Here is a 26,386-nt window from a genome sequence, read left to right as displayed (position 1 = left end):
TTGCTCTATAAATACAAGTGACTAATAAAGACGCAGCATACCTGCAGCTCTGTAGGGTATAAGTGCAGCATTTTTCTTTTTGGGTGTATTATTTGACAGGAACAAAAGCAGAAGAAAAATCTAACAGATGACTCATCTCATCATCTGTTTCATAAGGTCTCGCTGTGTTTCCACAGGGCTCACACTTGCTTTAATCGTCTGGACCTCCCCCCCTACCCGTCCTTCTCCATGCTCTACGAGAAGCTGGTAACCGCTGTTGAGGAAACGAGCACGTTCGGCTTGGAGTAACCTCAAATTGGCCGACACCCAGGAGAGAGAACCATCTGGAAATCTGTGTTCCTCACTTAGGAGAGGCATTAAAAATAAAACTAATATCCTCAAAAGGCAACTAAACCCCCCTCCCTTCCCTTCCCTGGATGACGCTGCTGTTTTTTTTCGACTGGCTTTACATCACTTGGCACGCCGGCTTGGCTCTGATTCTCCGCCTCTGACAGCTTCAGGACGAAAGACAGAGAATCGGAGGACGGGTTGAAAAGCTGTACAGTACAATTTCTTGTTTTCATGGTAACCTTTGTTCACTGAGCCACATGTGTGCTTTATCTCTTTAGTTAATGGCCTTGGTTACTGGATTTCTAGCACCTCCTCCTCCTCCACCTCCTCAGAGACAGCTGCTCCAAAAACCCACTGAGTTCCTTTTCCCTTCTCTGGACCTCAAAACTGTGCCCGTCCCACTCTGGGGCTGCAGTGATATGAACTATAAGACACACACCAATCACCTTTGCACAAATACACACTTAAGCATTGTCTTTGTATTATGAGTGCAAACCAGTGTTTCCCCCGAGAGTCTTCATCGGCGCGGGAAGAAGTGACATTTTAGTCTTTAAACCGAACGCTGGCTGCTTGTTCGAAGAGAGGGGACACACTGGTGTGCACAAATACACACTGAAAACACACCTGTTCTCACAGTTTAGAACCCTGAATGAGCTGGACATGGAGTCGCATGTCATCGGCGGTGCTTGTGCGCAGCGTCAGTGACACGTTGTGGTAATGACGGCAGGTTTGAGGTCAGGACTGTTACCTTCAGTTACTGCGACACCACAGCCCAAAAACGTAAAAAAAACCCATGTGACACGTGAACGACGGTGTCACACAGAAGCGCACGGTTCCTGTCTTACAACACATTTCTCATGAGCAATAGTGGCACTTTCTGACGTAACACACAAAGTCCTCCCCAGCCAGTGAAAGTGATGAATGTACCAAACCAGTGACTGAATGTATGAACCTCGAGCAGGAAACAGAAGTTGGAAGGTTTCAACATAAGCGTGACTCGGTTTGTTTAAGCACTGACGATTTATAAATGCAATGATGGCTCATGAGATGCATCTATGGTGCTGCCAGCTTGCTCGGGGGGATCAGGGCTCAAATGAAAGAAATGCCAAACTAGGTCACAGGTCGTAACATTTCCTGGGAGGAAAACATTTTACTGATAACCCTCAAAAATAACCCAATTCATTGATTAAACTGATCATTGGGCTCATTTATATGTTTTTTAATGGCTTTATTTGTGTTTATCATATCTATATTCTTTCCTTTACCAAGGATGCATATTTTAAAGTGTTTTAACTTAAATATTTATCTTTTTAAATCATTTTTATGCAGAAGGAAATCTCAGTCTGTTAGCCATGGTTCACTGCAAAACATCACAATGCAGTAATTAGGAGGAGAAAATTACAATCATATCAAATTTTATGCCGTTAAAAAAAATACATATATTTCACTCATATAACACTTTTCATGGTTAGACCAAAAAGATCCCCAAAATGATAAAATAGAAGTCACTGATGGAGTGCAGCTGTGAGGAGAAGACAAAATGGTTTCTTTGCAGCTCTCAGTTCAACTCAGACTTTGACAGGACAGTGGAAGGTCAAAATAATGGCATATACCCATCACTTTTTACATTTTACACTTAACTAATCATCACAAAAAGCAGATCCACAATTTTAAACATCATGTATAGCAATTATTACAGTTACTGCTAAAGTAAACGAAGGATTTGGGAATAAAAATCCACATTTTAAGTATCAAAAATAAATTTCTGGTATTTTTAGCAAACTAAACTGCTTGAAAATTGTTTAAATTAATTGCATTATGGTGCTTTTAAGTTGCATATAAACCTTTGCTTTCATAGATGTGCAGCATCTGAGGTCCAACTCCCCCTGAGCAACCCGGTGGCCGCTTTGATGCATCGCTCTAGTGAATGGCTATTAGATGTGCCAGGAGGCATTGGTGGGATTATTTTAGTGCCTCTTGGGAGTGAAGTTTTATTTCTTTGCAAACATGTGACCAGATCCAAGCGTCTCACTGTAGGAGCTGCAGTTTTTAAAACAAAATATCAGATATCAACACCAGAGGGCAGCAAAGTCGCACTCAACTCAAACAACCAGTGGTCTGGTCCTCTCTGAGTGGCCTCCTGACCAGGGTAGATGATGATGATGATGATGGCCTTGTACTTTAGAACTTGTTGCATACAGTCCATGCCAGACAGTAGTTTTGTCTCTGAAGCATGTGATCGAACATTGAGTGCACTCACACACGCAAACTCATTTTCTACAGGGTGCATGCAAGATTACACCTACTGTACAGAGTCCTGTTGGAGTTAGACCACAGGGGCTGGAATAGTGGTAGAGATCCCCACCTGCGATGCGACATGTGTGGGCAGACTTTCATATCTCAGCCCCGCCTCCCTACCCACACCTCTCGCCCACCCCCGCCCTAATAATGCATGCAGGATCTTCCTGGTCAGCTCCGTGAGCTGGACCTGGTAGAAACTCCTAGGTGGCGTTGTGTTATAGCTCGATATTGCATGCTGAAATAGTGCAACACACTGTCCTTACTAGCTTTTTTTGCATGAGGATACTGCTATACATTCAGACAAAGGGGTAAGGGAGCTGGTTAAATTGTGCCACTCCAGTTGTGGCGCTCCGGTTGTGGCGCTCCACCTGAGGCGTGCGCCCTTGTGCTCACCTGGCACTGTCGTACCTTTAGCTCGTGGGAACAAGGCGGAGGATGATGGTGTTTGTTAGCTCTCTCCGTGACAGTGGAACGGCGAGTATTTCGGCAGCATGCTTCGAAAACTTCACATGTGCGTGTCTGCCTGTCTCAGTCACGGGCTGATGGTCATGGTTCATTGCTGAACAGGTAATGGATCAATAGGGCTGCTTTTGATTTTGTGAGAGCACATGTATGTGTACCATGTGTGCAGTCCTGTTTGTCTCTTTGTATATAAATGTATATGTACGTCTGTCCTGTTGTGTGTTTAAATATATATATTTTGCACCGGATGTACCAAAGGTTTGGGGCTTGCAAAGTCAACCATTAGGCCTGCTCTCTATTTCAGTCTAACAACCACACATTCCCCCCTCCTCCCCACCGCCGTTTCTGGCTCACAGAGCATCACCTCATGTTTGCTTGAGGAGCAGATTTGTGGCATGGGCAGCGACGCTTCACGTTAGGATATTCACCCGGTTGGGTCAGTTTCACGTTCACCATCACTTTGAGGCTTTTCAGGTGCAGATGAAGACTGCTGCACCGCTCGTCTTTCTGTGTACATCTGACAGGACCTGGCTCCAGTTTTCAGAATTCCACTCTATGCAAAGCTCCTGTATGTGTGTGTGTGTGTCCATTTCACTCCAATGATTGTAATAAAAGAACAAATGGAAAATTTTTATGAATGATTCACGATCTTACTTATCTTTTACTAAAGTTATCTAATATACAGTGGCTTGCAAAAGTATTTGACCCCCTTGAACTTTTCCACATTTTGTCACATTACAGCCACAAACATGAATCAGTTTGATTGGAATTCCACCTGAAAGACCAATACAAAGTGGTGTACACTTGAGAAGTGGAACGAAAATCATACATGATTCCAAACAGTTTTTACAAATAAATAACTGAAAAGTGGGGTGTGCGTAATTATTCAGCCCCCTGAGTCAATACTTTGTAGAACCACCTTTTGCTGCAATTACAGCTGTCAGTCTTTTAGGGTATGTCTCTACCAGCGTTGCACATCTAGAGACTGAAATCCTTGCCCATTCTTCTTTGCAAAACAGCTCCAGCTCAGTCAGATTAGATGGACAGCGTTTGTAAACAGCAGTTCTCAGATCTTGCCACAGATTCTCGATTGGATTTAGATCTGGACTTTGACTGGGCCATTCTAACACATGGATATGTTTTGTTTTAAACCATTCCATTGTTGCCCTGGCTTTATGTTTAGGGTCGTTGTCCTGCTGGAAGGTGAACCTCCGCCCCAGTCTCAAGTCTTTTGCAGACTCCAAGAGGTTTTCTTCCAAGATTGCCCTGTATTTGGCTCCATCCATCTTCCCATCAACTCTGACCAGCTTCCCTGTCCCTGCTGAAGAGAAGCACCCCCAGAGTATGATGCTGCCACCACCATATTTGACAGTGGGGATGGTGTGTTCAGAGTGATGTACAGTGTTAGTTTTCCGCCACACATAGCGTTTTGCATTTTGGCCAAAAAGTTCCATTTTGGTCTCATCTGACCAGAGCACCTTCTTCCACATGTTTGCTGTGTCCCCCACATGGCTTGTGGCAAACTGCAAACGGGACTTCTTATGGTTTTCTGTTAACAATGGCTTTCTTCTTGCCACTCTTCCATAAAGGCCAACTTTGTGCAGTGCACGACTAATAGTTGTCCTATGGACAGATTTCCCCACCTGAGCTGTAGATCTCTGCAGCTCGTCCCGAGTCACCATGGGCCTCTTGGCTGCATTTCTGATCAACACTCTCCTTGTTCGGCCTGTGAGTTTAGGTGGACGGCCTTGTCTTGGTAGGTTTACAGTTGTACCATACTCCTTCCATTTCTGAATGATCGCTTCAACAGTGCTCCTTGGGATGTTCAAGGCTTGGGAAATCTTTTTGTAGCCTAAGCCTGCTTTAAATTTCTCAATAACTTTATCCCTGACCTGTCTGGTGTGTTCTTTGGACTTCATGGTGTTGTTGCTCCCAATATTCTCTTAGACAACCTCTGAAGCCATCACAGAGCAGCTGTATTTGTACTGACATTAGATTACACACAGGTGCACTCTATTTAGTCATTAGCACTCATCAGGCAATGTCTATGGGCAACTGACTGCACTCAGACCAAAGGGGGCTGAATAATTACGCACACCCCACTTTGCAGTTATTTATTTGTAAAAACTGTTTGGAATCATGTATGATTTTCATTCCACTTCTCACGTGTACACCACTTTGTATTGGTCTTTCACGTGGAATTCCAATAAAATTGATTCATGTTTGTGGCTGTAATGTGACAAAATGTGGGAAAGTTCAACGGGGGCGAATACTTTTGCAAGCCACTGTATGTCAAAAACAAACTGTGTTAATGGTACCAAAGTATATCATGAAGGAGGCCTCGCCCTGATTAAACACTCCTCTACTAAACCTGAGGTTTCTGTCCAAGTAACAAAAGGAAAAAGGATAAGTGAAGCTACATTAATATATTAATGATGCAGATATTTAAAGATATCAGCTTTTTGAATGCATGCAGTAATGAAAATTTGGTTTAGATGCTGAGGGCTGTGTTAAGCTTAGATCATTGTTAATAAAGGTACACATTGTACATGCACAGTGGATGGTTTTATGTGGAAGCAACCTTGTGCGAGAAAGAGATGAAATGGCAAAAATAAATACATTTTAAAAACCTATATATAAGTTCTGATAATGTTGCAGAATATTTTGTCAAATTTGTGAGATATCAAATCTAAATTTCCATTGATATAATTTAAACTTTTCATCTTACAAATGTATTTTTGAAATAAGTTTTTTAGTGTTTTTAAAGCTTTGACACACGAGAGATTTAAAATTTTGAAAACTGAGTTCATATGTGCAAGACCTAGATATGCATTTTCTATTTCATGATTGGCATTTTCCATCTATAATTACAATAAGTCACCATTATTAGATAGTATGTCAAGGTGATGAAGTGCTATTATAATAAAATTATTGTAAAACTGAAAAATCATATCACACATATATACCATATGTCTTATATTTATAATTTAAAAAACAAACAGTAAGCTTGTTATTTCACAAATATTGTAAATTAAATTAACTCTCATAAGTTGGACTTTGACAGTCCAACTTTTGAGTATTAAGATTCATTATTTATTTTTGTTATTCATTTATGTGTTTTCTGAACTTCGAACCCGCTCCTTTAATGACATGAATAGGCTGCCATATCTCGGCTGTGTCCAAATTCAAACCTTTCAACTGAACGCAAAAGCAGTGCGCATGCGCACTGACGCGTCGACGACGGTGTCAAACTGGGATGTGAAAATGATCGCAAACTGTGCGGACAAACTCAATGAGCGGACTAACAGCCGACCGCAGCGGCAGCTCGGATAGGTTTTGTGTTAACAGCCCATGAGTGCGGACTTTATAGACCCCAGCTTCGCTTTTCTTGAGCTGAGGAAAATCGGTTTAAGTCACTTTTTAAGTGCCGTCGAGCTACTTAGCGACAGTTGAGCTAGCCGGGGAGCTGGAGCGGCGCGCGGTGACCGGCTGAGCTAACATTAACATGTAACTACGGCGAAACGAGCAGTGGTAACGTTAGTTTAGCTCATTTTCACCGTTTCTCTCACTCCTGCTCGGCGTTTGGCACCTTTTTCAGCCGGGAAGAAGCACCGAGGAGGAGAGGAAGATGTCTCGGAGGCGGCTGGACAGTCGTAGCGGACTCTCCGCCGGGCTGCTCGGCGAGATTCAGACTCCGATCAGCACGGAGCCGCTCGAGAGTGTGTACGAGATCACCGGGGAGCTGGGCAGGTGAGTCCGCCAGAGAGTGCACCTGCTGTATATGACACCTGGGAGCTGTACCCGACACTATACAGTCAGATATTTACAGATGAAACTCAGTTTCTGTATTACTATCACTTACTAAGACAGGGTTACTACTTATAAGTCTTTTGTTGTATTTATTTAGTACTACATTTGTGAAGAACAGGTACAGGAACGCACCGTCCAGTGCCATAGAAGGTGTCAGCTTTACTGTACACATGTAAATACACGGCTACTGATATAAGTCAAATATCTCAAAATCAACCAAAGTAAATGTCAGATGATAGGACGGATGTTTCTCTGGTGGACAGATGCGTCGCACTGTAGGAGCTGTGAAAGATTTCCCGTGTCTGTTGTGACAGTGGAGCTGAATCAGTTGGAGACAGGGACAATATATATAGTCTACCGGCTACATCTGTTATTAGTGTTCTTTTCACTGGTGTAGAAATAAGAAGAACTAAGAAATCAAGTGTTAAAAACATGGCGTGTGCTTACATTTCCTGGTAGGTGCACGTCAGTGTTTTTCCAAGCATTTCTTTATTTGACTGTCATTGCTTTGAAGATAAAGCAGAGCAAGAAGGCACATGCACATGTATGCATGTAACTTGTTTCTTGTTTGTGTCTTTCATAAGTGAACTGTACACAGTCTGGTTTCCAAAAAAGGAGAAGTAGACACCTGACATTTTTAAAGATCACATAACCCTCCTACTAAATATTCACCAAGCTTAATTTAGGATTAAACAGTACCTCTTCACTAACGATCACTACACATCAAGCACCCTTTTCCCAGAAAGAATAAGGAACAAAGGTCCTTACTGGGAATAACCTTTAATGCAAGGGCTGACTGGGAATATTAGGTTTGGAGCATTGTATTGCTTATGTATCCATTTATATTGGATACAGTACAATTTACAGATGGGATTAAAATCAAGAGCATGCTTGTAACAATTCTTTCTCAGGTAAATGTGCTCTCAATCTGTGCATCCAGTATGCTATGAGATTACTTTTTACTAACAGATAGGCTGTAAAATAGTGACTCCTGCATAGATAGATAGAACATAGATTTTGAGGGATTTTTGAAACTATTAGGCTGATATATATCCCTGGCTGATATAAAACTAATATATATTATATAATATAATATAAAACTAATATAAAACTTTGTATCTGAAGGTATTTAAAGTCTGATGTTCTTTAAAAGACACAAAGTTATTGCTGTTATAGAGCACAAACAACACTCTACCTAGTCGAAAGTGTGCATGACCAAATACTGGGCTAATTGTGTAGTCTCACCTAAGTACACATGAGCTTTGTGCCGAATCATTAATGTATTCTTGAGAAAGGAGGTTTTTAGTCTGTTTAGTCTCTCGAGGTGCACGTGAGTAAAATGTGTTGCAGGCTTTCAAAGGGGTTTTCGTTTACAATCTACGTACAGCGTATATTTTGCCCACTTTAAGCAAAAAAAAGTTATTTATTGAAATTTGTGATTGCTACATGAATTATGGTTAATCTTATACAGCAACGAAATGCTGTTCATAAACATAAAATTTTCATGTCAAAACATTATGTTTTTGAATGAAATTAACCAAGACGATACACCTATATATTAAAAATCTGAAACTTGGTGCATCCTCTGCTCTTCTAAGACCGTTTCAGGACTCCTTACAATTACTCCTTACAATACCAGAGTTTTGGAAAAATTTAGTGTCAAGCTTGTCATTCAGTTTTTTGTGAATATAAAATACTTGGTGCTCAGCAAAGAGGCAAAAATAACAGTAAAGTCATAAACTTATTTTTAAAAAGGTAACACACAGTGTAGTCAACCCCCAAAGGCTGTGTTTTGAGCAGGAAAAACCCTGAAGTTGTGTTACAGTGAGTAAAAACTAAAGTAGTAAAAATATCACACTCATTTTAGTCCATGGGCCCAAAAAGTCCTGTTTGATCTCTAAAAACACACCAGTAAATATTTCCCTTTCTTTTTAACTGTGATGAAAAACAGTCTGAAAACGTTCAGCTGGCTTAGGACAAAGGTTCAAAAGAGGCTGCAACCTTTTCCCCATGCCCTTCCTGTACCAGACTACAGGAAGTAGTATTTAATTTGGAAAACAGTTAAATAGCCTAAGGGATGTTCAAATAGATCTCAGTGTTCTGTATTTACTGACTCAACTGTCATTGGATGTATTTTAAAATTTTCACACCACCATGGAACGGGTTAAATCTGTCACACTTAGTTTTTCTGAGTAATTTAACTTTTAAGACACTCCACACTTCACAGTGTGTAGTGAGCCTGTATCTCCACAAAAGAAATGACAGTGAACAGGAAAATTTAAGCTTTTAGCCATCAAAGGGTGTTAGACAAGGGCCCTTTGGCAGGCTGGTAATGGCCTCTGTCACCATTGGCCTATACAACAGCTAAAATAACCTAAGCCAATCTCAACAAGAATTCCCAGGACTTTCATCGCATGAAGTATTTCTCAACTTTTACAAGTAATCATACCTTATTAAGATTCTTATGATTTATTGCAGGAGTTCATATTCACAACCAGTGGCTGGATTTTAACCTCTGTGCAGCAAGGTTTAATAGCTCTAATCTGCTCTAAACTGGCAGGTGCAGATTTCCAGAAAGTTGCGCCTTTAATTACAGTTTGTGCAAAAGAACTCTTACATCATGTCTGCAGTTTCCTTCTGATATATCTGTTGTGCCAGTGATGGTGGGGTGTAGTTTAACCGTTAAATATTGATGGCTTTATAAGGGTAAACTTGTCCCACTTACTATGACTATTTTCCACACTTTGAAAAATTCAGCAAGTTTCAGATGAGTTGTGACTCAAAAAGCATTCCTGTTGAAACCACACCTACAATAACAGTTAACAGTTTTTAACATTTACTACAACACAACAAGGATACATAAGACCTTAAAAAACTTCTATTTATGTTTATGTGAAGTTGCATTCCAGTAAAATACTGTATATATTGCCCCTGACCACATTTACTTTGTAGTTACCTTAAAAAATAAACCTAAAATGTCCTGTTCTGCTTTAACTTGAGGCATAAACTGAGACAGAAAAATAAACAGCAGCAGCGTTTGGAGGGTTAGTGATTGGTTAGGCTGATATAAACATTAGCTGAGGAAAGATTTGGGATGAGGATTTAATTGTTGTCATGTTGAGGGACCCAGATGGGTGGAGACAAATGCCATACATGGCAGGAAGAAGACACCAAAAATTGACCAAATCTGAGCCAAGAAAACATCAGAAATGATTCGTTCTCAACGTGAGGTTAGTCATTAATATGCCACTGTGTGGTTTACTCACTATGAAAAAATCCTAATCCTAATATTAACATGCACACTGAAATCTTTGTCGGCCCAAGAGTGATTCGTTTGTCCAGGACACTTATTATTAGTGTATTAGTGCTAATATGAAGGAGTAGAGACCAAGAATGATAATTGGATAGTTAAAACATAAAACAGAGTTGTCATTTAATAAGCAGGGTTAGGTTAGAGAGGCGAGAGGTTAAATTACAGAGGTTAAGACTATACAGCATGAAAACTGAGAAAGAAATTATATTTACTTCTTTTCTGCACCTACTCTACAGAAAATGTTTTTTTTAGCATTGAGTGTTAATAAACAGGAAGAGTTGAGCAAATGTGCTACCTTGTCACATGAAGGAGGAGGTCTTGCATGACTGTTCAGATAGAATAACATAAAAAAAATCCCCAAATTTGGAAAATTACCAGGTTAGCAAAATATTAAACAGCCCGTAACAAACTAGATTATATGAAGTAAAAACAGCTCAGTAAAATAAAATAAGATAGCTCAAGAAGGAGCTGCAACAACACACATTTGAAGGACAGTTGATGTCACTTATCTGTGTATTCATGCTGATACACTGACCCTAACTTTTTGCATGTGCTGGCTGAATAGCTCAGATCGAGTCATGCAGTGTAATGCACTAAGTTAATGGTGATTGGACTCTGGACTCTAAGTCTTAACACTCCAGCCTCTGACTAGGGGAGGTGACTTTATTGTACAGTGGGAAAATATGAAGCCTTGGTATAAAAGGAGACCTTTATCATGTGTTTGTGTGCGAGCCATGGCAACCGCGGACAGCTGATGATCATATCCTGACAAGCCCGAGGTGTGTTTGAAGTCATTATGTGTCACGCAGAGCATTAAAGTGTAGCTAGTGTTAGTCTGCAGGAGGAAGGAAACAAGTACATGTGGAAAGCAGACTTAAGAAAGCAGAACCGGCTCGGGTTACTTCTGCTCGCCACTTTGTTTGCAATTTGTTAAAACAGGAAGTTCTGATGTGAAATGTGTTAAAACTCAGTGATGAGAACATGGCTGGCGCAAGGGTGTTAATCTTAAACTGTAGTAGCTCTACTTTTGAATTTAAGGTCATTTCCCAGCTATAACTAAATCCCTAAACAAGGACCTTTCACTGTGTGTCCTTACTTATTTATTTATTTGTCAGAATGAAGCTTAAATGCTTCTGTTGGCTGTTGCTGTTCATGGAATTAATTAAGACACATCAATCATCATTTTTCTGTGTATTTGAAATGACTGTAACGTGAGATAAGATCTTGATCTTAAAAAAAAAAACCCAAACCCCTCAAAAAACACCTTTTTGGCAAGTGTCTTTAGAGGGAGCTTATTCTGTTACATCTCCTCTTCCATTGGTGGATGTTCACATTAAACATGGTTAAAGTTTCAAATATTGAGGTCAGTAATCTTGTCAGCTGAAAGCTCAGGCTTCGGACTGCTCTGAACTCTGTTTCAGGCCGGTCTTTCTGCCCTTGGCTCTGTATGATGTCATCGAGAGGGAATATCCCTAGTATGATCGTTTCTGGAGCAACACTGTTGTTTACGAGGTGCAGCCAACCAAAAGAAACAGGTAGTTGAGGTGTAGAGACTTTTCCTGCCTCAGAGTTGGCTTTTCACCAGAAATCTTTTCATTTTCCTGCTTATTAAACTAAACCAAACTACTTCTGACCATTTAATATACATAAATATCTATTCTACTTAAATAATTGAACTCCCTCGCTAACAAAGCAAAGCAAATTTCCTTTAAGGAGGAAAAGAATATGTACAAGAAGACATGAAGGTTTAACATGGTGGAGGCTTATATGCTATCACATGACGTGTGGGATGTTTTAGCACAATTCAAAGAACTCCTTCTGGGTCTGTGACCTAGGTTTTCCTAGAGAGCTGAATTTAGGGCTGTTAACTGTACAGCTGGTAACAAGATGAACTTTAAACAAAGTTTTAAATGTGTATTAAATGTTAAAATAGCTCTAAAATGAAGTTTAATGACCTAAACAAATGGTTACCACGGTGACAAGACATGGCAGTAGGCTGTTGGAAATGTACTAGCATTAGATAACACTCACGCAAACAGAACCTGTTATCTAATGCCATTTCTGTATTTGTATAACACCTTTATCACAAAGTCACTTACAGATATTATGTTGTAAAGGCTGGACCACATACTAATCAGCATTTTCTACATAAAATGAAACATATTAATCATTAGTTATATTTGACTTATATTGGGGAAAGTTTGCGGTGAATCATGTTGGAGATATTTAGCCATCTAAATTAATCTTACAGTGGATAATGGCTCAAAACACAACGTCTATCAGGGTTTTTCCTGCACAGAAAAAAAAAAATGTTGGAAACAACCAGAGAAGCTTTCGTTTTACATCAAAGGAAAATCACCAGCACTGTGATAGACAATTTGTAAAAATATCTTAAACATTTTTTTACACAATGGACAAAAATAAAAGGAAAGAAAAGTAAAGGTTTCTCTTAAGTTGATGCCAAAGGCCAATTTGTAGCCTGGAAAAAAGCCTGTTTATATATACTTATATGTATATGTATAAGATGGTGTAATAACCATGACTTGACCTAGGGCTGTGCGATATGACCAAAATCTCATATCCCGATATTAAGACATCTATCGTCGATATAACGATATAAATTACAAAAATGTAACACTTCCTGTAAATTCTGTGAATCTCGGGCAGCTCGACTTGCATGAAGTGTTTCCAGCTGCGCGTCGTGTACCTGGAGTCGAGTGTTTTAATCGATGCATGAAACGATACATTTTTAGACATAAGTTGTAACGGCTGCCGTTTTCTTTGTGAGTATTTATTACACAGCGTGCTGCGGGGAAAAGCCTGTTCTAACGTTTGAGTCTAAGGTTTATTTTTTAGCACCTGACGGCTCTTTTTTGCTTCTCATCCGTTAATACTCTGCATCTTTCACGTGACTCAGTTTATTTTGAAAAGTCTCAACAGGATCTTGAGCTTTATTGTGAAAGGTTTATGTGGAAAATAAACAAGCGGACACGCCGTGGTTTTACTGTCGTTGCTAACGACAACGCATAAAAACAAGCGCTTGTCCGTCCGTAGTGTGGTTATATTAAATATAAGAGAAAGAGAGAACTTTAGGAAATTAATATAGCCACTACAGTGACCATCAAAATGATGAAAAAATATTGCGGTAAACAGTTTATTTTGCGACACCACGAAACAAACGATAGCGTAAAATGAAACGATAGACGTTTTTATATCGTCATCCGATATATATCGTTATATCGAACAGCCCTAACTTGACCCATTGGTTTCTGGCATTTGTGCAAAGGAGAAGACTAAAAAATTCCTAACCAAGTTCTTCTAGAAACAACTCTAAATTAAATCCAGGTGGTTATTTAGAGCCAGATGAATAAATCTAAATAAATGGTTACAACTCCAATATTAATAAATGTAACCTAACAAATTGTGTTTAATCAAATTGATATTGCCCCATAATAAGGTTTAAAAAGCTGGATTTAGTTATACTTACACCTCGCATGAGCAGAATTTCAGAACATAATGGCCTTGACCTAAATGCATGGTAATTCATGTCATGGATATGTTAGCCAGGAAAAAAATACATTTACTGACATCTTTACTACAGCAAGGAGTAGAAAGAAAAACCTCACCTTATCGCTACAGCTGAACCCAGACACCCGACAGACAAAATGTTTTTGGGTCGGTTTTATCCATGACCTTGTTCATTCCCAGAGTTCATTACCATAGGTGAGTGCTGAAACATAGGTTGGTAAATGTCCTATACAGAGCCTAATGACTGCGAGGGCAGCACTAATCCACCTGTCAACCTCACACCCCACAAAATTCAAACCCTGTAGGGTCATCATAAAAGAGTAGAAATAACTACAGAGGCCACTTTTCTGTGTAGCAGGCTGTAAACATGTTTATTTCTGCTGTAAAGTTGGACATTTTAACATGGAAGCCTCCAGTGGGCATTAGAGGAACTGCAGTTTTTTTCATTTGGTTTTGATTTTTGACTATGGAGGTTTTTACTTAAACTTTATAAAAGCTTTACTCAGGCATTTCCTGTTTAATCAATATAACTGTAAAAAAAAAAAAAAATCAAAAAACTTTGTGTATTCTTGTCCTGCTTTTTTTCCTCTCAGGGGCAAGTTTGCTGTGGTGAAGCGGTGTGTGGAGAAAACCACAGAAAAAGCGTTCGCTGCCAAATTCCTAAAAAAGAGGAGGCGAGGTCGCGACTGCCGGGCAGAGGTCATCCATGAGATGGCTGTCCTGGAGATGGCGCGTAACAACCCCCGAGTGGTCAACCTGCATGCCGCTTACGAGACGGATCACGACATTGTCTTAGTGCTGGAATAGTGAGTTCACACAAACTTTCTGCCTGTTTTATTTTATATATGATGCATCCTATTTAAGTCATACATTTAACTTGAGTGCTTCTATTTTCCTCAAACACGCCAAGCCAGCAGTGAGATCCTGTAAACGCTTGTATGAGGGCGAAGTCCTGTTTGTCCAGTCCTAAGGAGCTGCCAAATTAGCAAACAGCTCATCCTTCATAACAGGTTTATCAGGAATAGGTTGAAAGCTACAGGAACATGCTGGAAGCTTGAGCTGAAGGTGACCTGAACCACCGTCCTCTTAGTCTTGACCTCTTAACCTTTCCTGTTTAAAGCCCTTTTCAAACGAATGTCACGTCCTTTGTCTGTGCCACCATTTGTCTTGTCACTTTGTACAATCAAAACTGAAACTGCAAGATTAGATATGAGAATACATGAGGGCTTGTTGAAATGAACTGCTCTGTTTTTTCTAACCACACCTGTAATTGTCATTGGAGACACCTTAATCCCCTCTAAAGTGCAAACATGGTAAACAGCTCACTTTGTTGATCTAAGACAGTCTGGAAAAAAAGGCCTGGTCCTTGTTCCAGAAAGCAGCTTCAGCAGTATTTGAAGGCAACTTTAAACTCAAAGTAGAAACTCCTGAGGTTGAGTCTGTATTCAACCTGCTTGAAAATCAGATAGATCCATCACCGCCTGGATCTTTGATACTCGGATTTGCCATGGCAATGGGTAAATAAATAGCAAAGCCTCCATTTTGATGCAGTGATAATAGAAATATGGACAAGTTTCAGTTTGGAGCAAGAGGTTTCTGTCTCAGGCCTCAGTGCCAATCGACCCAGAGACTGAGTAGCAACCACTGGTTACTAGGGAAAAATCTGTATTCCCCCAGCTGTTCAGCAAGCAGTCTGGAAGCTGCTGAGTGCTGCACCAAATACATCCCTGAAATTGCTTTAGTCGCTTGCCGATTGCTGTGGTTGGTAGTTGTTTCCATAGGAAACTCCCTGCTAAGCAGTTGTGAGAAGTGTGATTCAAACTGGAAACAGAGACACTGTGCCTTCAAAGTAAAGACTGTTTCTGTGATACAGTGAAGTTAATACATTAGTTAATATGTTTTAAAGACTACTGACCAACTTCTTCCAGTGGCCCAGGAGCAATTTGTTGACAATCTGCATTTTCCAGCATGACAAAGCTCCATGTTACAGACCGGAGTGATAACATTTTGGATCTATGAGTCATAATGAGTATAAAACAGATTGTGAGGATTGTTTTTATTTTTGCCAAAGACGTATCACAGTTCTCTCTTATTTTGTCATGCAGGATTTACATTGAACCTATTCTGTAACAGCCACAAATAACAAGGAAATTGTAGGTTTCTGTTACAGAACACCGCACAGAGTCATTGTGGGCTGATTTTGTTAAATGGCGTGTGTACTCACAGCTGTCTTAGAAAGATGCAGATTAATGTGCTCTAATATGAGCTTTAGTATGAATGAAACCCAGCATCAATCAGCTGCTTCAGGTGAAGCAGGAGGAAGGAGTCAGAGAGGAAATCTGCCAGCAAGTAGGTGAAATTCAAGTTGGCTCGTTTTTATGGAAAAGAAATCCCAGCATTTCCTGCATCTCAGTATAAACAAACTCAAGGTTTCTAGAACAGGAGCAGTAATCAATCATGCGTGGCAAAAACTTGCTACGAAGTGCACCTGTTTAGAAATGTCTTTACCCGCATCCTGTCTAGTTTCTGCTTGCTCAGTTTCTCCACCTCTACTTTTGTTAGCATGTTTTGAATTCTTATTGAAAGTCTTTCTCCGTCCGGCTATTTTTACTGATTTATCTCTCATCTGTTTACTTTTCCATTAGAATTCCTTGTTCTGGATCATAGATGCATTCCTCACCTGAATTATTTCATTCAGTCTCGTGCAGTTCCCTCATTCTTTATCAATATATCTTTATTTCATACCTGAGTGTGAAGACGCTGCATCAGCCAGCTGCCATTGCACATGCAATGGTTATTTACAGCTAACTGAGCTAGAAACTAAAATTAGGTGCAACACTTTAATTAAATGAAATATAATAATAACAAGAAAGTAGAAATGAGGGCTAGATTTGACATACTTACAAAACTAAGTAAATAAAAATACATGGGACTCATTTTGATTTACTTCTTTTTTTCTTTTTTTTCTTTTCTTTTTTTTTTTCAAATGTGGTTCAATTTTTCAGCAAATTAAGTTTTATTGAGGTTTAAGTTTTAAATCTTTCATTACTTTATATACTGCCGGGCAGATTGAACTACAGGGTAAATCGAAAAGAATCATATGATTTGTAGTAAAAGCTAAAAACTTGCAGTAAATTTTAAAACACATGGCTGAACATAAAGTTCTACATACAAAACTTACAGTGTTTACAGATGCTCAGTGTGTTCCCCTCTGGATGCACGGCATGCCCATATGATAGTCAAGCTCGTCACGTACTTTTGTATGTGTGGAGTCTATGCAGCTACTACTGACATAGTGCTAACTACTGTCAACCGAGTGAAACTTACGAATCTGCTCTTTCTAACAGTACATGTTTCTATGGTTACTGTTGAACGGCTTCAGAATTAAAGCACTTTGAAATTGGGTGATTCTTTTTGATACATCCTGTATATACGTCCTGCCATTTCTTTTTTACAGTCTTTCACATAGGAAGCTGCTGATTAAGACTTTTAGTGGGCTGTGGAAGTACTGCAGGTGGCCCACAAAATGTAATTTACAATAAATAAATAAATAAAATAAAGAAATGCTGTAATTTAGTTTGAAAGCACTGTTAAATATTTACATTTACAAAGAAACTGAACTAAAAAAAACCAGCTATGGGATTTAAGATTTGATAGATTTTCTGACCTGTTTTAGTTTCTTGATCCTGTCATTAAAGGGTTGGGTACTCTGGTCTAAATCTTCAAAATATTTAGTCACTAAACCTTAAAAATAATTGTTGCATACTGCAAAGTTTGCCAGAAAAACAAACCAGAGTTATTACACTTTTTTTTCCTCTTCAGCTTTAGGCTTGTTCTTAACTCGTACTGACATTTTGCTTGCGATTACAGCAACAAGGATATAAATTCAAATTCAGAAATGGCAGTTAGAAGCTTGAGTTATCTGAGGTGTAGTAAAACTTTCTACTCGTACATTTTAGCGCTTCAGTCTTCATCTGTGTGCCTGCAGTGTTTTTTGGTTGTTTTTTTTTTGCAATGACTAAGCAGGAAGGAGGTTCTCTTTCTCAATAAAACCTTGCCACAACATGCAGGATCAAACCTACGTCCCTCTGGCTGTGGGCTGGAGACTAAAACCACTGCACCACCCTTTAATCCATAAATGCATTTTTGTTTTCTCCTGTGGAAACTCTAACACACACAAACACACACACAGTCTGTATCAAACTGGTCTGTGTTTCATATTTCACCAGACATTCCTTCTTGTCTCCTGTTCATGCAGTGCGGCCGGTGGAGAGATATTTGACCACTGCGTATCCGACGAGCTGCTGCCCGAGGCCCAGATCACGCGCCTGATCAGGCAGACGCTGGAGGGAGTCCACTACCTCCATCAGAGCAACCTGGTCCACTTAGACCTCAAGGTATTCAGACACATCCAACCAAAGTGAATCTATTTTTAACCGTTTACTCAACTCACCACAGACTTAACCTTAAGTACTCGGGTGTTTCCCTTCTCTAAGCGCTCAAAATCCTAAATTCCTTTTTTAATGCCACAGTTGAGCCTAGAATCAGGATTGTAGAGAGCCTGGAAATGACTTCTGCTGCAGTGACAGCAGGGTGTGAAGAGTTTTGTTGCCGCTACATCAGGGTCAAATCGAGTGTCCACCACCTGAGCCCCTAAGAATCAGCTGATATTTTTTTTGTATAGGACTACAAAAATAAATCTGCATGTTGATACCAGGATCGTCACACACCTCTGACTCTCCTGGGCCACAATAATGAATTAAATGTGTGGGGTTTTTGTCTCAAAAATTCAAGATCTTGACTAAATACCAAATCTTAGCAAATGCCTTTGTTAAATGTGTTATTTTACTCATGAGGGTGGGAATTTTACATGTCAACACAAAACTGTCATCACTGTCAGAAATACTTGTCATTTGACCCACAGGTCCTTTAAAAAGAAGTATTTTATTATCCTAAAATCAGTTTGGGTGAGTGTGAGGGACCAAGCTGGTTAGGCCTGAATAAGACAGATAATGTTTTAGAAAGTGAGTTTCATTTCACTTTTTTCTTTTTTACAAGCAATTTGAGCCTTTTAAAAGACGTCGGCTAAACTCAGACCTGATCAAAGTAATAAAAAACAGTGATACAGCAAATTAATTTCTCAAACAGCCAAACTGAACTGACACAACAGAAAAAGGAGAACTTATACTGGCTGACATCAGTGCATTTACTTTAAATGAGCATATTTTCAGCTTTCATGTGTGCAGATTTGGTCTTAAATTTCATTTAAAGTTAAATCAATAAGTCTTATTTATACCTGTGAACACCCTGTGATTACAGGATAGTCACATACAGTACTAAATGTTCTCAGACTGTTTTAAAGAGAATGGCGCAATATCATAATAGTCGTGTATTTAATTAAATAACTGTTTCCTGTGCAGAGACATTCATCATGAGGTGAATTTTGCAGTCAGAAATGAGTTTTATCCCTCCAGCACTTCCTGCTTTCACTTTGTTCCCTCTCTGCCTCTCTCAGCCACAGAACATTCTCCTGACCAGCCTGTTGCCTCCAGGAGACATAAAGATCGTGGACTTCGGCCTGGCACGCAGACTGGGTGCGGTCGGAGAGCTCCGAGAGATTCTTGGCACACCTGAATACGTGGGTAAGCTGACGCTCATGAAACAAAGGCAGCACCGGACATTTCACACATATTTATAGACAAACATCAGTCAGATTCACAGTAATAAACAATATGTAAAATGTCAATGTTGACTAAGAAGAGATCATGCATTTGATCAATTCTTACCCAACATGTGCATTTTACTGTGCTAGCTCCTGTGAGAGTGGATGAGTGACACACCTATAAATAAATGCAGAAAGAACCATGAGTCAGTAATTAATCCGGGAAATTACACGAAGATCTTTTCTCACTGTTGACTGACAGCTTTTACTTTTTTTTTTCTTTTTTTTTTTGTTGCTTTTTTTATATTCAGCTCCAGAGATCCTCAACTACGAGCCAATCACAACGGCGAGTGACCTTTGGTGAGTATATCTGTACTAAATGGGCTATGGTTTAACCCTTTGAAAGGAGTGGTATCACCACTTGTAATTTGCCACTTCCAGCATGAAGAGAAAGTAACATGAACTCCACCACCGGGAGAATAAAAGCTGAGCTTAAGCTGCGTATGTGCTGGAAGTGACTCTCAGCAATGTGGTGACCAGTGACCACAGCACAGGAAGTCATTTTACATCGTGGGCCACGTGCAACCCACTTTGATCTCAAGTGTGCCAGACCAGTGAAACTCCGCTTTTTGTCAGAGTAAAATTTAGTAAAGTTTAACCAAATGTGTAATCCCTGACATATTTTAAAATAAGGAAAGAAGTTCAATTTAAGGAATATAGCTCAGTTTTTCCATATGGGAAAGGAATGCTGCTTTAAGCTTAAATTGTAAGAAGTAAATGTTTAAATTTACAGGTAAAGTTCTGTTAGCACTTTTGCAGACTGTCCTACCATTTATAAAACATTTTTGTCAACTGACAGAATGTCTTCTTTTTGGAGTTTCTTTTTCTATGGTAAACCCACTGTGAAAATAATACATTTCCAAAGTAGATGGTGAAAAACCAAAACACTTTTTGCCATTTTGTTGTCTATTTATTACTGCTCTATTACTTTGACTTTGGTGTAGTATGAATGGCCATAGGTGAGGTTGAAAAAAAAAAACAAAAACGTATAAAAATACGGTTAAGTCTAAAATTTGTGGCTTGCTTTACATTTTCCAAAGCTCATTCCAACCTCACATTTCCTCACATTTGTGGAGCTGTAAGTGAATTTAAAACATAAAGTATTTACTTGGGTTGATTTAAAAGAATTGGTCACTGTGAACATAAATCTAAAGACATACACAGCTTCATTAGAAAAACATCACAAACTGGAAATGAAAGTGAAGGCGATCTTCGGCAGTGTGGGTATTAATTAGGGCTGGGTATTGTCACTGATTTCTAGAATCGATTCGTTTCCGATTCACAAGGTCCCGAATCGATTCGATCCACGATTCGATTCAATTCGATTTGAATCTCGGAGATTTTGACAGTCAGAAATATTATAATTCAGATCAGTACATTTGCATATTTTTGTATCTATAAAAATGAAGCTGACACATGCAAGACTTTATCAAAGGTGTAAGCGTCACATCAGATGCCTTTGTGTCAAAGTAGCTGAAGATAAAACACAGAAAAACATGAAGGTGGTTTTCCTGGCCTGGGATTTTATAAAAATATTCTGCAGTACATCAAAAACGAAAGAAAAACATTAATCAACATATGAACGTTACCTCTGACGTTACAGCGGTTTTATTAGAGACACGGCTAAGCGTTTTGCATTTTGCATAATTTTAAAAAGTTTAAATTTGTTCAGTATTGAACGGCAGAAATTAGGGTTTTCTTTTCGGAAGTATGTAAAACGAAAAAAAAAAAAACAGCGGCCGACAGCGCTGTAAACAACAGTAGCAAGCGAATAATGCAGAAAACAGATTTTTAGACGGGAAACTGTTCTTGAAGTACAGAGAGAGAGAGAGAGAGAGCTGTGCATGAAGTATGATTTTTATCATGGTGGAAGCAAAACAGCAAAAGTCAGAGTGATTTCATGACGATGTTTATGTGAAGCGTAGTTTGGATCTTCTTTTGCTGCTGGTTCGGTCAATATTGTTTGGAGAGAGATCAAACTAACAGCTTTAGAATCAGCGCAAAAAGGGCGTGAACACAAAGCGCGGACCCGCCGACACATCAGAATCAGCAAGCTGTCGGCTTTCAGCCCCGACCGTGTCCGTGCAGTTGTTGTGCCAGAAAGTGATTGCCGTCCGCGGGAGCGCGCGCAGCCGCTTAAAGCTGCAGCGCCCGTCAGGTGAGAAAGGCGACATCTCACTGATTCTGATCCGCGGGTCCACGCTGTGTGTTTACGTCCTTGTGCAGAATCGTGTACCTGCTCTCATTTACTGTCTTAGCTGTTTGGTGGTTGTTGAAATTTTGTGAGGTTTCACCTGAGATTCTGGTGTTTCGGGCAAAATAAATTTATATTAAAAATTCGATTCAGGATTTTAATGAATCGATTTCACGTTATCCAAGCCAGAATCGATTTTAATCGATGAATCGATTATTAAAACCCACCCCTAGTATTAATGTAATGCTTCCCACTTCTTTTGTGCCAAATTCGATGAGAACACATCGTTCTTCGTATTTGTTTTTCTAAGATTATTTCAGATATTTTGCTTGTGTCATTTAGCCTTCAGACTCTCCATGTCTGATGTGTCCTGTGTGTGTTTCTCAGGAGCGTGGGCGTCATCGCTTACATGCTGGTGACGGGCGAGTCTCCGTTTGCTGGGGACGACAAGCAGGAGACGTATCTGAATGTTTCCCAGGTCAATGTGGACTACAGCAGGGAGGCCTTCTCCAGGGTGTCTGAGCTCGCTGTGGACTTCATCCGCAAGCTGCTGGTCAAAGCACCTGAGTGAGTAAATGACAATCTGTGTGTGAGAGTCTGTGTGCGAGTGTAAGAGTGTGGGTGTTTTAACATAACTTCCATGTAACAGAGAGATGAAAATGAAAACATAGCTGTGAACAGAACCGTGATGGATGTTTTTCCAAGTCATGTGTTGTTTTAAAGTTTTTCCACTGGTGTGTGATGGATTCACACTCATCAGGCAGCATGCTGGGCTAAGTATGATCTCATCAGAACTAGTATGTCAAGAAGAACCTGCTGGTGTTAATCTATAAAGGAAGAAATGTGGTTGAAGGAAAGATCAGATTGTTCAGTGAAACACCAGCACCTCGATCTCTTTGCCATGAATGTGTCTAATCGTTGGACTGTCTCTGTTTCGACTATAGGGACCGGCCCAGCGCCGTCGACTGTATGAGTCACCCCTGGCTGTGGCAGCAGCCGCAGATCTGCATGAGCCCGGACCCCGCCGCCACCGCCTTCCGTACCAGGAGCTGCGGCACAAAGTGGGCGGCCCCTCACGAAGACTTTGAAGACAAGGAAAACTTCCTGGAGTCACCCCACTCACACGCAAAAAGGTTTCGCTTCGAGGAGGATGCTGACTTTTGAAGCTACAAAAATGATAAGAGGGAGATGCAGCGGCGATCACTTCTTCCTCTGAGCTTTTAAATTGTTTTAAGTCTCCTGGAAACCAGCAGCGTGCCGGCCACCATTCACCGTTCTGTTTATACTGATCCACTCAAACCAACCAAAGATAACCGGCTAAACTCTGATGTGTGTCGCTGTTCATACTGTACAGTACGTCTCAGTTAATGCGGTGTGTTTAACCTCAAGTATTTAATTTCCTGTCTGTTGATCTGCGTTTGAAGGGCTGCATTAAACCCGCTCTGTGCTGATGAAGGCTGCTCCGGAGGACTTCCAGGGGAATCTATGCAACATTTCTGGTGCTTCTGAATTCTTTGCCTTAACTGTGGGAAGTTGACTCACCTGGAGCTGCTTTCAGTTGCACTTGTGCTTCAGCTGAAATGTGTGATATGGAGATTAGCGCCTCTGCTATGAGGAAGTGAGATCATGTTGTTCTTTGCATGTTTAAAAGAGGCAGCAGCATTATAGGAAACCTGTTTCAGGTTTCTATCTGTAGATAAAACCCGCTGCTGCCCGCGTCAGGGTAACTTCTCTGTCGCATCAAAGTCAGATAGCGGCCACATTCGGGCCTGATCAGGCCTGCTTCTGGCTAGTTATAGCAGCTGCTTTGTGGGCCAGATGTGGCCTGGGAGACATGGTGGAGTTAGGGTGATGCTCCTTTGACACCTGCCTTGTGTAAGGTGGAATCGGTGCCAGATGTGGACCACATTTAGGACAAACATTCCTTAATAGTGCCGCAGATAAATCCTTCAGAAGTGGATACAAGCAACAAAATTAGTGGAGTTTTTTTCCCCTCTGGAACTCGCTTACCAACTTAATTTTTTCCATTTCCCAGGTTATTAAACAGATTTTTAACCACCAAGGTTCAGTTTCAAAGACTTCCAGGTTTTCAGGATTCTTACCGCGAGGAAGTTAAATTTACAACTAAAGCATCCCTCCAGAGCTCCTGTGTCTCATTTTTGTTTTTAACCATAACATGAGGCAATTTAACCATAAAAAAACAGAAAATATGCAATGAAGCCTTTATCAGCATGGATATCTTATAGTCAGTCTTCTCTGAGCCAAAATTGAGTTATCAGTTAATAAAACCCACTATTTCTACACTCCCACAGCCCTGTTTGCAAATTATTTTGAAAATAAGTTTAGATACGCCACAAAGAAGCTTCTGAAGTCAACTTCTACATGATTAGAGGGAAAATTCTGACTCTAGGATATTAAAAAGGGGCAGGTCAGGGTGACATTATCTAAAAATAGTTTTGGTACCTGTATCCACTCATGAAAGAGTTTCCTGCATGATTGCCTTTAAACCTGATGTCAGACTTGGATTTTTTCAACATATGCTTCATACTGAGGGTTTAAATGTAGCTCAGGGTCTTATAGAAAGCTCTTTTAAAAAAATAATCTAAATATGCACCTTTCAGTGTTAATCTGCATTTAGGTTATTATGAAATTTCTGGCTGGAAGTGTGCTGCAGTAAAAGTAAGTATAAAGGGATGAATCAGCTGAGTGGGCCGCGCCCGCACTTACTCAAATGATTTCCTCCCTGAGCTGCGAGTTCCTCTTAGAGGAGAAACTTTAGCACTTAGTGTGTGCAGAGCCTTCACTTAGACCTCCTGCAGTCCTCCGCAGGTCCGGGTGCCTCAAGATTTCATCTCAGGGCTGCTGCTCACTCTTTGTTTTCTATTCTTAATGTTATTCTCACAAGCTGATTATTATTATTATTATTATTATTATAATTATTGTAATATTTATGTGCTGGACTTCTATTTTTTATGTAAATAATGCGCTCACGTGTCTTATAAGCAGAGATTCAGGTGACGATGAAAGCGAGGATTAGTCATTGAGGTGGTTCAGGAAAGTGAAGTCAAAGTGGGGAAACAGAGAGGTGTCAGATGGTTTTTAGAGAGGAAAGAGGTGATTAAACAGGAAGAGTGAGTGTGGGAAGAAGCATTTCCTGATGGTTGCTTTAAGTTGTGGAGAGGTGATGAGGAAGTAGGGATGACTATTTCACAGAGGAGCCGAGGTGCCACCAACAACAAATCCTGACCTCAGAAAGTGGCAGCTCTCAACCTCCAGAGAAAACATTCCTCTGGTTTTATTTTTAGGTGCCAAACCCGAACGGGACCACACTGTGTGTGTTTGTTGTTGCTGTCAGCACAAAGGCCTTTGTGTATCTGTGTGTGTGTGTGAGGAGGCTGGGCCGTGCTGTCATCCTTTATAACTGGAACGCCACACTGTAAAAGAGCAGACTGCTGTAAACGGAAATAAGCTTGACTCCATCTGCTCCGAGAATAAAAGGTTTGGAGTTGGTTGAATCTGCAGAGCAGGTGGGTCTGACGTCACTTTGGTGCCGACGATCCATTGGACCATTGTCTCCGTCAGACTCTTGCTGTAACCGTCGTGTTGTTTTTGTACAGCTGCTGTTGTTCTCGCGTCACTCGGCGGCCTCGGAGTGTGCGAGCACTCTTTGTGTCAGCGCCGCTGATGTCACTCAGCGTTCCTCTTTGTTGTCTTGAGACTGAAGGATTACTGTATGTCAGAATGAAACCCGCCACAAGCACAAATAAATCAGATCTACCTTTATTCTGCTTTTTATGTTTTTGGGTTTTTTTTAAGTATGAGCGTTCTGATTGCATCTGAAATAACTAAAAAATAATTTGTATTCTGATTAGCTTCAGGCTAATGTTAGGCATCACAAAGCAAACTGGAAAAGCTCATTAAAGACTGTAGAAAATAAATGGTGTCTGTGTGCTTTGTTGATGTTTTTCCAGCTCCACGCTGCCCCCTGTTGGCCCTGCAGAGCTGAGAGTTCAGACTGGAAACCAGTAGCTCAGTAACTCTCAGCAGTGTTTCCCAACCTTTTGGAGCCACGGCACATATTTCACATTAGAAAAATCCCACCGCACACCAACAAACAAAAATGTCACAAAAAAGCATATTGATAATTTTTCCCCGCCCACCAGGTATAGCGGAATTGGCTCAGTTTGTCCCCAGTATACCTTTTTTGCTTTCTTCTGACCACTAGTCATGCTAGGGCCTTCATCTGGGTCAGAATTTTCTCCAGGACTCATCTCAGATTGACTTTTTCTTTTCAAATATTTATCTATTGCTATTTTGCACTGCACAGTCTTACAGCATGACTATTATGTAATTTCTTCTGTTTTACTAGGAATTGTCAACCCATTTAATCAGAGCAGGTAGTTGTACTGCCCTCTAGTGGAAGAGAATGTAACTTCTGCCCATTATTCACGCCGATCACTTAGAGTACTAATCAGGTAGAGCCAGATAATCGTCCACAGCACACCGGTTGGGAAACCCTGCTCTAAAGGGGTCCTGATATGTTTTTATATATTTTTGTCAAATAAACACACGCACGCACACACCCCAACAACAGCAACAACAGTGGATGCTGATTAAAAATGTTTCAAACACTTCATATTGACCTTTTAATATACATCATTATCTTTATAGGGTTTTTATGTCACCCATCATCAGTGTGAGTGGTAGGAATCGGGCTACAAAGACT

The 26,386-nt window shown here is 40.2% G+C and overlaps 2 protein-coding genes across 5 annotated transcripts in view; both read left to right on the top strand.

Annotated features, from left to right (window-relative positions):
- hecw2a (HECT, C2 and WW domain containing E3 ubiquitin protein ligase 2a) overlaps positions 1-3,725 on the top strand; it is a 46,299-nt gene extending 42,574 nt beyond the window's left edge. For all 4 annotated transcript variants that reach the window (XM_063496684.2, XM_063496686.2, XM_063496683.2 and 1 more), the window contains exon 30: positions 177-3,725. In XM_063496684.2, coding sequence (XP_063352754.1) covers positions 177-288 — 112 coding nt within the window. In that variant the 3' untranslated portion in view covers positions 289-3,725. The remainder of the gene's footprint in view (positions 1-176) is intronic.
- Positions 3,726-6,315: 2,590 nt separating this feature from the next.
- On the top strand, positions 6,316-25,747 carry stk17b (serine/threonine kinase 17b (apoptosis-inducing)). The gene is made up of 7 exons (XM_063496640.1): positions 6,316-6,843; positions 14,338-14,550; positions 18,003-18,141; positions 19,260-19,386; positions 19,718-19,766; positions 22,048-22,227; positions 22,605-25,747. The coding sequence occupies exons 1-7, from the start codon at positions 6,722-6,724 to the stop codon at positions 22,822-22,824; spliced, it is 1,050 nt and encodes a 349-aa protein (XP_063352710.1). The 5' UTR covers positions 6,316-6,721; the 3' UTR covers positions 22,825-25,747.
- The last annotated feature ends 639 nt before the right edge of the window (positions 25,748-26,386 follow it).

Source organism: Pelmatolapia mariae, linkage group LG16_19 (genome assembly GCF_036321145.2).
Source record: "Pelmatolapia mariae isolate MD_Pm_ZW linkage group LG16_19, Pm_UMD_F_2, whole genome shotgun sequence".
In the NCBI taxonomy this organism is placed as follows: Eukaryota; Metazoa; Chordata; class Actinopteri; order Cichliformes; family Cichlidae; genus Pelmatolapia; species Pelmatolapia mariae.
This window is presented reverse-complemented; position numbering and strand designations above follow the sequence as displayed.